The sequence below is a fragment of the Haliotis cracherodii genome, unplaced genomic scaffold (assembly GCF_022045235.1).
Source record: "Haliotis cracherodii isolate W230 unplaced genomic scaffold, xgHalCrac1.p SCAF_20, whole genome shotgun sequence".
Classification (NCBI taxonomy): Eukaryota; Metazoa; Mollusca; class Gastropoda; order Lepetellida; family Haliotidae; genus Haliotis; species Haliotis cracherodii.
The window spans coordinates 857,852-871,786 of NW_027266276.1; the positions used below are offsets into that span (position 1 = coordinate 857,852).

General features: G+C 37.5%; 1 protein-coding gene across 1 annotated transcript in view; it reads left to right on the top strand.

The window, feature by feature from the left end:
- The first annotated feature begins 590 nt into the window (after positions 1-590).
- The window catches only part of LOC139470168 (phosphatidylinositol 5-phosphate 4-kinase type-2 beta-like), a 55,556-nt gene continuing 42,211 nt past the window's right edge, over positions 591-13,935 (top strand). The window contains exons 1-2 of the mRNA XM_071252470.1: positions 591-877; positions 11,452-11,549. Of these exons, the coding sequence (XP_071108571.1) occupies positions 761-877; positions 11,452-11,549 (215 nt within the window). The 5' untranslated portion in view covers positions 591-760. The remainder of the gene's footprint in view (positions 878-11,451; positions 11,550-13,935) is intronic.

A 13,935-nucleotide genomic window follows, 5' to 3' on the forward strand; every position in this document is an offset into this window, starting at 1 on the left:
GCCTTGCTTTAGATTGTCGCATTCAGTAAATGTCTGTAGATAATAGATGTACGTTGAGGCCAGACGTTTATATGTCGTTGTTTACCAATATTGTTTTGTGAAAATCCTGATTAGTATAGATTCTAGGTGTGAAAAAAACGTACAAAATATTTCAGATCTATTTTCCTTCTTCAAAAAGGTATCCGATTTTGTAAGCGTATTTGCAGTGTTTATAAAGAACTTCATAGATCTTACAGTTTGTCATATTGTGTGTAAATTTTGTGTGGGGAACTTGTACTTGTTCAGAAGGTGAAACGAAATAAAAAAATATATAACTATGTTTTTTAAATGTATCACCTCATAATGAGGGTGACCAAATAATAACGAAATATTGAAATAAAATGAAATCATTATTATTATATTTTATTCTATTAATTGATGTGTTGGCAAATATTCCATTCCCGTGTCAATAACCAACTGTATCCACATGTACTAAATGTTGAGCATTTTTATATATCGCTATTATGTTTATTAGTTTCCTGCGCAATCGAGCACTTGTCTGTAGCAGACGAATTTCCTGATTATCTCCCTTTAATCTGGGATTGTGGGTAACCAATACGATAGGCCGCCATATTGTCTGAAACAGGGACTCAGTGCAGCACTAGCTGCTCATTCAACCTAAAATGTTCGGAAATTACGACGTATAGCAATCGAATTGCAGTGGATATTTGTGAATCTATATATTTCCTCTTTAATCCGGCTCTGTGCAATATCTAGAAGGATGGCATCCTTTAAAAAAGGACTGAGTAAAAAACTCAAGCCCGTCGCTCTGAACTGGAAACTGTTTCGAGCAAACGAACCGCTGCTCAGTGTGTTCATGTGGGGAATTAATCACACGGTAGGTCTTAATTGCCTGTAATTGTTTCGGCATTGTTGTACCTTGTTGTTATTGTCAGCCACCCCGAGGGTGGTAAAACGTCATGTGTGTTGATTGTTCTCCAACACCACGCCTACAGCGTTGCTGTCAGATTTGTTTACCAGTTTATGATTCAGCTGTGTTTACTGAATGACAGATCACCCTATTCTAACCCCACTTTGTGTACAGGGTGAACTTGCTTGTATAAATATTAAGAATGAACTTTTTGCATACCAGATGTGATAGAAGCCTTTAAGGAGCTTGCATACATATAGTTATATTGTCAGTGTACGTTGGAAGCTCGAACGATTTATGTAGTCTATATTTTGGTCCAAATGCTAATACTATTATTAGTAATAGGTTACTCTCAAATATTTGTACCAGGCCTAATGTATTATTTAATAATTGTTTGTCTCATAAAACTCAACATTTCTTTTGCTGTATGTTGATTTAGGTTAAAGTTGATTCTACTTTGGTAAACATATCGTGTTACTTATCATATGATGAATACCACTACCAGTACATATATTGCTTTTCTATGGTACCTGTTATGTCTACATGACCTGTTAAGCTTATAATTTAAAAAATAAAATTAAATAAGGAGCTATTATATTTTTTTCAGAAACGTGTTCATAAAGATGATGATAATTACCACAGAATCAACCTGTTACTGGCTGAATACAACTCTCCCAGAGTCCTATTATATTTTTTAAGGAATATATTTCTAATCATGTTGCAGTTTCTCCAATTTGCCAGTGTATGTCATTGTTTGGCTAAAGGCTGAAAAATTAAAAAAACAATATGATTTTTGGGATTGGCAGGTTGCAATACAATGTAACATTTTGGGATTATGCGACTTTAGTCCTTTAAAATTTTAACTGGTGTCCATTGTCGAAGCATAATACCTGGTCGTGTATATCACTGCCGAGGTACACTGATTATATAAGTCCATGTCAAGGACAGCCACAGCATTTGCAGTATCATTTTGACTGTCACTTATCTCTTATCTCTTGATATCATAGTCAAGTAATGTATCAGTGTGTCAACAATATGAACACCCGTCTCATCATTTATCATGTTTGTGTCAGTTGTATACATAAGTGATTATCATTGAACATCAAATATACAAGGGACTTATCTAGACTGGGTCAGGGGATGGTATTCGGCAGCAAATGTCTGTAAAAATTCCTAAATTGGGATTAAACATTTCCCAATTCATGCTGTTTTCATTATCATGGTTATAAGATACCGTAATAACTTAATGTGATGTCTTGGTGGAGGTGACTTATATTGACATAACCAATGAAGGGGAAGAGATTTAATGCTTTGTGCATTAAATATGATATTAAAATTCAATGTTTAATACCTCTGAAATTAGGAATTTACCCACCAACATGACCAAGGGAATCCTAGTTAAGTCCCTGTATTAATATAAGATGCTGCTGTATGGAATATATACATGGTGTTCAATAGCCATGCTGTGCTTGCAGTAGGGAGTCTGATTAAGAAAATTCATTTTGACAAGTCATGATGATCACGATAACATACATGATACACTATAACATGGTTCTTATTACTTGACTCGGTGTTTCAAATTAGGACAGTCCTTGACGTGTTGAGGTTTTCTGCTAATAAGTGATGTATTTTACTCAAGGACACTGTAGACATGGTAGACGTAAACCTGACAAGTGCATATGTTTAATCCTTGCACAGTTTTACTTGTCTTGGACATGTGACCATTAAAATTATAACATTTTACATTACAAAATCACCTGAATGAGATCAAGAGATATTTTCAAGGAAATATTGCTCAGGGATAATTCTAGGCTGGGGCCTCGTGGTTTTAGCCCCTAAATTTGAAAAGAAAGCCCCACATTTTCAAATACAATGGGTCATTGCTGAAACGTAAGTGTAGTTGTTTGTAGGCCCGTTAGTTTGGAGAAGGGCTGGTGACATTTAGAAGCAGCAAGCCCTGCTGGCTATATACAAATTTGTTGTTAAATTTACCCCTGTTAGCTGTACTTTCTACACTCAGAGACACTGGTTATTACTGTTTACAAACTGAAAAATCTGAAAGAATGGTTTTGGATGATAATAGAATAAACACCCTTGTATCTTTTGATATCAAATACATCAACATAGGTCTTCAGCAACCCATGCTAACGCAAAAAACAACTATGATTGTCTTTAAAGGCGACTAACGGGATCGGGTGGTCAGGTTCTCTGACTTGGTTGATTGATGTCATCGTATCCCAATTGCGTGGATCGATGTTCACGATGTCAATCACTGGATTGTCTGGTCCAGACTCGATTATTTACAAACCACCATCATATTGCTGAGTGCGGCATTAAACAAGAAGCAAACAAACAAATTGATAAAAGTTTAAGAGCTTCATGCATGAATGTTTTTGCCAGGTTATCTAAATGTTTCAGTCGTCTTAATTCTTAAGAGATTATGGACATCATGTATTATATCGATCATTTTGTCATGAGTCAAATGTGAATTATTTACAATCTACTTGACACAAATTACACTTCACACTCCATGGGATTAAACTTAATTTTGAAATCCATGTCAAGGATGGAAATTAATAAAGAACATCTACCATGTCTACAAGCCCAAAAAGTGATAACATACAGCAATACCTCCCGAAATGTTTGAAATTCTACTAGCTCTTATGTATGTTAGGATACCTTTAACATTAACCAAACTGTCAGGGCCAGTGCTAATTTCTATCCCTGCATGTACGCTTATTAACTTGTAAATGTGGTATGTTTAAATCAAAACATTTCTTATTGCGTTTTGTTCTTTAACCATGTTAACTTTAAGTATATGCAGATTGAACTTACTATTAGAATCATACAATCATTTGAAACAAGTGCTATCATGGCTATAGCACCTTCCTTCCAACATGTCAAAGTTGGATGAGTGCTAGGGACTGAACATGCTGAAGGAGTGCATCACTAGTGCTTGTAGTATGCATGCCTTTGTTTACCATGTAGCAGTGTCATGACATCCTGGAAAAGTCATGGAATTTTAGTTTGAGTTTCATAGGCCTGGAGTAGTTTTAGAAAATAGAAAAATGTTAATGTCATGGTTTCTGGTGATGTATCAGTGGGGACATGGCTGGCCCAGTCGTCTAAGGTGCCGCAATTCGCTGTGCAGAGTTGTGTTCCTTGGGCACGCCAGGAACCTATAATTGTGGGTTCGAATCCTGGTTTGCCCCGATGATATTTCTAGGTTTGTCAGCACCATGCCTTAGCTTGTGGCTTTCACCGAAGTGGTAAACGTCTGAGACCTGCATCACTTCGAGCATTCCTCCCACATTAAGCTGACTCGCCGCGATGTAACTGGAATACTGTTAGAAGGGGTATTAAACCCAACTCACTCACTCACTCACTCAATGATGTATCAGTGACAGGAAAATAAATATGTCAACTATTGTCCCTTTTCAGTGTTATTCTGTTATTCTGAGTTCATAGTATTACATGATGGGAAAATGGCATAATACCCTGGAAATTTGTCTATGAAGAAAAGTGTATGAACCCTGTTGTAGATACAACTGGAGGGGGCCAAAGGCCGCAATGAACCATAGCTTTTACAAGAAACAGACTATTTGTCTTATGTGAGTTCATCTTGGTAGAACAGATAAAGGGTTTAGTAATGGAATCCCAATTATTCCCTGTAGTCATACATGCAACCCAAGAGCATAATAAATAAGCTTCAGTCTGTGTCAAAAACCTTCGAGTATGCTCTGATAGTAGCCTGAACCTGTCTCTCGACATCATTTTCAGTTGATGTTAGTGTTGATAGAATAATATGCACTTTTACCAGCTGAACATACCAGTAAGGGTGTCACGATAAATCAAAATATCGATAAATTGCTATTGGTAAGAACTTAAAGTCAATAAATCTTTTGATAAATCAGTTTCCAATCAAATGGTATCGATTTCAGTTAGGAATAGCGATAGTTTCGATTGTATTTATCATATCATGCGTTTGAGTCACTGAAACACGCTCGCGAACACAGCCAAGTGAGATTAGAGTTAACTGCCCTTGATGGTTAGCAACCAGTCTTTCTTAAAGTAAAATGGTGGAGGCCGACAGTCAAGTGAAGTTTTGACAAACTTAGGTTGAAATTGAGTGTTTGGAAGTCTTATGGTTGGCACTTTCAAAGGAAACTTCAGTTCCAAGGTTTGATTCAATTCTAAAATCTGTCTAAAATGATACACTGAAAACTATCAATATTTATAGGAATAGTTGCTTGCAATAGTGATTTCCAGTCCAATAGTCACCCCTACATACCAGGCTGAGTCTCAGGCTTCAGACTTGTGGCTAATGTTATGACAGCCATTATTAAAGTGCATGTGATGTCATCCTGACCTCATTACATTACAAGGAACACTAACAATGAGTCCTAATCATAGAACAAGGAAAACTTGCTGATGTCAGCTTAGTCTATAGATAATAGGATAATGTGTACGTAATATATGGATTCATTTGTAAATGATGAACACCTGCAAGGGCGGTCAAGTTAGGCCTCTTATTTAGCTAGCACTGATTACTCTCTATTTAGGGGTTAGTATTAGCATGACAATACCAGACAAGTACACTGATTGCTAAATATTCACATGTTATTAACAAAACTCAGAGGCGTAGTGACATAGGTCTTGCACTACTAAATAGTGTTTCAAAATATTAATATGTAGGTCTGTATTTCTTGTATACGATGACTAGGGCTGTAACGATTCACTCGCATATACGAAAAGTATTCATTCATGAATTGAATTCGTTATTCGTGACCAATAGAATCGAATGTTTATGAATATGCATTTCATGTTTATTTACATACCCTGTATCTAAAAGTATCCATAAGAACATATTATATACATAGATTTCTTCAAAGACAACACTCTTATAATATTTAATTTGACAGTAATCATGGTAATGTGGTCACTGGTCATTGTCACATTTGAGCAGATACTAGTACCTGGATAACTGAAGTATATAAATGTATAATATGTTAATAATTAACAAACCATATCAAATAATTTGTGTTGCTTTTGTTTTATTGAATATAACAAATAATACATCAACTGCTGAATAATATTCACATTTGTTACCCTATTTTTCGTGATACAAATCGTATTCGCCTCATAGTGTATTTGTTGCAGCCCTAATGATCACTAAATGTGTAATGATGTGCAATGTATGTAATGAACCTATTATCATCATGTTGATAATCTGGATGAGTGCTGAAAAAAATTAGTTCTTTCGTTCAATTCTCATTGTCAACACAAAATCTGGATGAAACTATTTTCATATCCATAGCAGGATATATTTGATATCCATTATGATTAAGATGCAATATACAGCTTTGGGATACTAACTTGTTCTGGCAATATTACACAGCCTAGGGGTACAGATCAACACTGATACCAGTGATAGAGGTACTGGGCTTAGACTCACACCAGGAATATAGGGAAGTGGTGTTGGGTATTGAGTGAAGAAGGTCTTCTTGATGGTTGCCGGCCCCATCAGGGGAATGGTCTTTTGGGTGATCGGAACTGAAGGGGAACCAGGTTCAGGATCTCAGGTCACAGGATCATAAAGATTAAGCCTTGAGTTTATCTGAAATAGGGACTGGAATAAGTGGCCTTACTGATTTCCAACATTAATTCCAAGTGTTATATTTGATGCCTTGGGTGTATTGATACAGATGGGATGTTATCAGTATTGATGTGCAGTCTGTGACATTATCCACTGGTCTGAAACCCCTGTCTAGTAAATTCTTATTAAAATGAAGAACAGCTTTTACTTGTGCTTATTCTATGACTAACATCCACTGTAAATAATGTCAAAATACAAGTTCAGTCTAAGAGAATTTTTGCCCAGACTTGATCTGTATTGATCTTGATTGAGTTGACATTGAGCAATTGAAGTCCATTTGAACTTCCTGTGATTTGAATTTTAGCATGTTTACGCATGTTAACATTGAGTTGAGTGTGATACCATTTGCTTTAGTTTTCCTCTTTTGAAAGTGTTTGCTTATTGACCAATCAGCATTGTCCATTCGCCTAACATCTGTCTAAGTCATCCAGAACAAATAGCGCCTTCAATACACACATTGGTATGAAACAATATATATCTCCCTCACACACACACACACACACACTAACACTAACACACACTAACACTAACACTAACACTAACACACACAAACTAATCTTGGATGTGACGTTAAAACCAATTTCACCTCACCAGTTATCCAATAAAACACCAATACACTTTCAATACACACTTGGGGGAACGGGTGGCCCAGTCGTCTAAGGCGCCGCGATTCGCTGTGCAGAGTTGCGTCCCTTGGACACACCAGAAACCTATGGTTGTGGGTTCGAATCCCGGTTTGCCCCAATTATGTTTCTAGGTTTGTCAGCACCATACCCGTGCTCGTGGGTTTCACCGAAGTGGGTAAACGTCTGAGACCTGCATCACTTCGGGCTTTCCTCCCACATGAAGCTGACACGCTGCAATATGACTGGAATACTGTTAAAAGCGGGGTTAAACCCAACTCACTCACTCACTCAATACAGACTTTGTTATCCACTAAAACCAATAACAGGGTTTTCCCTGACGCAGAATTCTTGCGTATATGACTCTCAGTTAAGGAAAAATACGTCCAGAAATAAATGACTGGGTCGAGACTGACGCATTTTCAAAACATCTTTGTTGTTGTTTACCAGCTTTGGAATGAAAATATTACAACTACTCACCTGAACTTAATTTATAAACATTTTCTGAAGACAATATATGCAAACATCTTAAAAATTATGTCTAGTTTTTAATTAATCATCGTGTTTAGAATTAACTTAACTTCGCATAACACCACTGCCACGGGCTAATTTGCATAGCCTGTCACATGACCAGACTTTTCTCTCGTTTTAAAACAAACGCTTAAATCAGAACAGCCGGGAGCTTTACATATTGTTTTGCATAATTATATAGATATGCTACTAAAACTGTGCGACTGTGAGGTACACGACAAAATATATTATTTATCAAAGTGAACGTAACTCTCAAACTCCGTGTGGCTTCGATGACAGCATGTGATGTAAACAAAGGAAAACTCCGCAAATGGACAAGGTTTTTCACATTTCAGCATATTTTCTCACTAAAAGTTAACCATGACATGTTTATCTAGATGTGTAGACACGTAAAAAATGAAACAGAAGAAAATATTATCATTGTTGCGGTGAATAATGTGATTTGGCGTGGTCACAGTATGTGGTTAAGCGGAACCTATGGAACGGGGTAAACGGAAGTTGTAAGTATCGGAGGGACACATGTTTTAGCCGAAATTTAGGTAAACATTATTGAATGAAATTTTAATTGAAATTAATAAAATAGATGACAAACATAAGGTCAGATATACAGAGAACAAATTTTTATTACCAGATAGTGTACCAACAGGAATAAATTGCATAATTCTTTTCGGATTTGTTATGCTATTTCCGATGACGGATCATGACAGTCTGAAAGGAGACTCGAGAAAAGTCTGTGAGTATTATACATGAGAGATATATTTTTCAGGATTTAATTGCCCATAATTAGGGGTGCGTATTATACACGAATAAATATGGTATATCCGAAATGTAAAGCTTTGGGCGTGTTTGTTGTTGCTAATAAACTGTATTCAACCAGAAAATATTACGAGTGTTCACAATTCTTCAGTTCAACATCACTGTTGATAGATAATACAAGATAACTAGATAAAACATGTAAATGAGTTAGTGGTATTAAATTATAATCTGACATGAAATGTATTTTAATATCCATCCATGATTAAAAATTATGTCTCGCAGTTGAGACTGATGTTATTTATTCATCCTGTATTCACATGGTATTAGTGTCACTGTAAATTGTTTCATGAGCTGTGAAGTAATTAGAGATTGTGAAAAAATAAAACCAACAAACTATGTTTTTCATTCATATATCCTTTATTTCTCTGTAGTACAAGCAGCTGAGAACATTAATTAGCACTTGTTAACTTAAATTAGAGACATATAATATTTAAAAGATACTTAACTTTAAGTGTAACATTAACAGTGAACACTTTGAATTTCATTAATACATTTGACTCTCAAAAAATATTTTCGACTCCCAAAAATTCATAGGCTGAGTCAAGGTGACTCTCAGATATTGGATTCTAGGGGGAACCCTGCAATACACTTGTTGACATCAGCTGATGTGTGATGTGTTGTTGACATCAGCTGATGTGTGATGTGTTGTTGACATCAGCTGATGTGTGATGTGTTGTTGACATCGGGTGATGTGTGATGTGTTGTTGACATCAGCTGATGTGTGATGTGTTGTTGACATCGGGTGATGTGTGATGTGTAGTTGACATCAGCTGATGTGTGATGTGTTGTTGACATCAGCTGATGTGTGATGTGTTGTTGACATCAGGTGATGTGTGATGTGTTGTTGACATCAGGTGATGTGTGATGTGTTGTTGACATCAGCTGATGTGTGATGAGTTGTTCACATTAGCTGATGTGCGATGTGTTGACATCAGCTGATGTGTTGTTGACATCGGGTGATGTGTTGTTGACATCGGGTGATGTGTGATGTGTTGTTGACATCAGCTGATGTGGGATGTGTTGTTGACATCAGCTGATGTGTGATGTGTTGTTGACATCAGCTGATGTGTGATGTGTTGTTGACATCAGCTGATGTGCGATGTGTTGTTGACATCAGCTGATGTGTGATGTGTTGTTGACATCAGCTGATGTGCGATGTGTTGTTGACATCAGCTGATGTGTGATGTGTTGTTGACATCAGGTGATGTGTGATTGACATCAGCTGATGTGCAATGTGTTGTTGACATCAGGTGATGTGCGATGTGTTGTTGACATCAGCTGATGTGCGATGTGTTGTTGACATCAGCTGATGTGCGATGTGTTGTTGACATCAGCTGATGTGCGATGTGTTGTTGACATCAGCTGATGTGCGATGTGTTGTTGACATCAGGTGATGTGTGATGTGTTGTTGACATCAGCTGATGTGTGATGTGTTGTTGACATCAGGTGATGTGTTGTTGACATCAGGTGATGTGCGATGTGTTGTTGACATCAGCTGATGTGCGATGTGTTGTTGACATCAGCTGATGTGCGATGTGTTGTTGACATCAGCTGATGTGCGATGTGTTGTTGACATCAGCTGATGTGTGATGTGTTGTTGACATCAGGTGATGTGTGATGTGTTGTTGACATCAGCTGATGTGTGATGTGTTGTTGACATCAGGTGATGTGTTGTTGACATCAGGTGATGTGTTGTTGACATCAGGTGATGTGTGATGTGTTGTTGACATCAGCTGATGTGTGATGTGTTGTTGACATCGGGTGATGTGCGATGTGTTGTTGACATCAGGTGATGTGTGATGTGTTGTTGACATCGGGTGATGTGTGATGTGTTGTTGACATCGGGTGATGTGTGATATGTTGTTGACATCAGGTGATGTGTGATGTGTTGTTGACATCGGGTGATGTGTGATGTGTTGTTGACATCAGCTGATGTGTGATGAGTTGTTCACATTAGCTGATGTGCGATGTGTTGGCATCAGCTGATGTGTGATGTGTTGTTGACATCAGCTGATGTGCGATGTGTTGTTGACATCAGCTGATGTGCGATGTGTTGTTGACATCAGCTGATGTGCGATGTGTTGTTGACATCAGCTGATGTGCGATGTGTTGTTGACATCAGCTGATGTGCGATGTGTTGTTGACATCAGCTGATGTGTGATGTGTTGTTGACATCAGGTGATGTGTGATGTGTTGTTGACATCAGCTGATGTGCGATGTGTTGTTGACATCGGGTGATGTGTGATGTGTTGTTGACATCAGCTGATGTGCGATGTGTTGACATCAGCTGATGTGTGATGTGTTGTTGACATCAGCTGATGTGTGATGTGTTGTTGACATCGGGTGATGTGTGATGTGTTGTTGACATCAGCTGATGTGCGATGTGTTGTTGACATCGGGTGATGTGTGATGTGTTGTTGACATCAGCTGATGTGTGATGTGTTGTTGACATCAGCTGATGTGTGATGTGTTGTTGACATCAGCTGATGTGTGATGTGTTGTTGACATCAGCTGATGTGCGATGTGTTGTTGACATCGGGTGATGTGTGATGTGTTGTTGACATCGGCTGATGTGTGATGTGTTGTTGACATCAGCTGATGTGTGATGTGTTGACATCAGCTGATGTGTGATGTGTTGTTGACATCAGCTGATGTGCGATGTGTTGACATCAGCTGATGTGTGATGTGTTGTTGACATCAGCTGATGTGTGATGTGTTGTTGACATCAGCTGATGTGCGATGTGTTGACATCAGCTGATGTGCGATGTGTTGACATCAGGTGATGTGTGATGTGTTGTTGACATCAGCTGATGTGTGATGTGTTGTTGACATCAGCTGATGTGTGATGTGTTGTTGACATCAGCTGATGTGTGATGTGTTTCTGACATCAGCTAATGTGTGATGTGTTGTTTCAGGTAAATGAGTTGAACCATGTGAACCTGCGCGTGATGCTCATGCCTGATGACTTCAAGGCCTTCAGCAAGATCAGAGTGGACAACCACATGTTTAACAAGTGAGTATCTGGTCGCACGCCCTTTATGGTTTGTAGATTAGACAATTCTATTAATGAGATTTTCATCTCTGTCTGATTTCTTAGAATCCAGCTTTTGATTAAATGCATATACTACTCAAAAGATGTAAAATCACACCTGTTTTCTTGCTACTAGTATTACTTTATACAGCGTTCCCCCTGGCTTTTGAAACTGCCAGTCCTGGTGGACTGGCAACTCTAAACATTACCAGTCCCTACTAATTTTTGTCAGTCCCAACTTTCAACAAATAAAAAATGTAAGAAAATTAGCTGGTTTTAATTCTTTCAACATCATGTTCAGTGCAATGAGTCATCTCTGAAATAACTTAGTTGGATCTACATGTCATTCACACAAACTTCAGTCACAATTTTCTCTCTTTTTTTAATATTTCGAGACAAAGTCACTACAAATTGATATTTAACCTCAAAGCAAAGTGAAATGTTATTTCCTTGCACTAAGAAAAGACAAGGGGGTGGTGACCTGATAGTAACAGACAAGCTGACTTCTTAAAAAAATATATTTCTATGAATATCACTGATGTTTTGTTCAACAACAAAGATTTATATTATAAGGATCTTTATTTGCCAGAGGGACTAGCAGTCACCTGAATTACCAGTCCAAACCTAAATTTACCGGTAAAAAACTGGTAATTACCTGTACACGGGAACACTGTTTATAGTTAATCTGTCATGCCATGTTCTTTCACTTCCTTTGTGTAGTATTAGAAGTAACTGTGCTTTGTAGTCAACACGGCTCAAACATTGTCTTCAACCCAACTTGTGAAGCAGGGCTAGTAGACACTATTTTGTACTTTACCTGCAATAGTTTCACTTTACAGTTTTATGAATTGTTTGATAGTCATTACTTAGAAGTTGACGGATGACAAGGTAGACACAATTTTATGGATAACAACTTCTTTAATACAGTTTCATGTTCTCAGTCATTATTACAATTTTCTGTGACTAACCTTTGAGTTGTGAGTATGTATACACGGTATAACGGACAGTACAAATAATGCACAGTCACTGCCATTGACATTCATTTCTGCCCATTCAAAGACACTCAACCATGAACATTTTGTTTTCGTTTTTAACAGTCATACCTATTTTAAAAAAATTAATTAATTTTTTGGTTTGTTTGGTAATTAAATCATGTTTTTTCTTGTCAACCACACCATTCTCTATTAAAAACAGCCATGACCCTTCACTTTCACTTTGACATTTGAGAATCAGTAATGAGTCGCTTTCACCACAAATAATAAATGTTATTACATCCCTTTAAAAGGTTTGGAGGCCTGCTGCGCAAACACACTTTTTCTTTATTTCTTCAACAGACAGTTCCCAAGTGTGCTGTTTATTTATTATATAAGTGATATATGTATCATTATTATTACTACGAATGTACGAGAAATGAAAATGAAATGAGGTTCAAAATTATCTTACATATTTTATTGAAAACGATTATAGATGAATTGATACGATTGAAATAAATGTACTCGCACGACGAGTGTTTCTTCACTTCTTTCTCACCCTGCACATGCTACCACTCGTCAATACACCTGGATGAGTCGATTTTTCGAGCCCTGCTACTTACTCATGTTACTGACAAACTTGTTGAAGATGAATTCTACACAGGGTGACTACTTGCAAAGTCCATTCTTGGGGTCCTGTGCTAGGATTATGATTATCACAGCAATATTGCACTCACTGACTTGTGGCAAGGGTGGGTTCAAATACCGGATTCATCCTGATTTGAGTCCAAGGTGTGTCAGCACCATACTCTTGTGTTTCAGCAGTCTGTTCATCTTCTCAAAGCCACATGAAACGTTTCTCACTCTCTGACTCTCAAAGTACCTTCAACCTGTCGGCTCACTCCCTCTGAGGAAACACAGTGAAGCTAGGGAGTGTTTCACACAGACACTGTCACAGTGGATTTGTCCAAGCCACATTTTATATATACAACTGTTCATCAACAAATTTAGCAACAAGCCCAAAACCAGAGTCTAGTAAAAAGTATAGTAGTCTTGGCAAATAATACTCGAATAATAACAAAATCTACAGATAATACTTGAGCCACATTCAGGCTTGCAGACAGAAACCTTTTGGGCACAGACTGTTTACCGTATATCGCTGTGTATAAGGCGAGTTTTTCGTACCTAAAATGAGGGGGCTAAGAAGGGGGGTCGTCTTATACACGGAGTCGAAGATCTCACATTTTTTTCCACTGGCGATGTCAACCGGCGTCCGATAGCCAGCCCAGCATTTGACAATAAAACTTCGCATTTCATCCTAAATAACTGTTCAAATAACTATTTCCATACATAAACATGATTTGTATCTCTTTTCCTTGAATAAAGTTTAATAATTT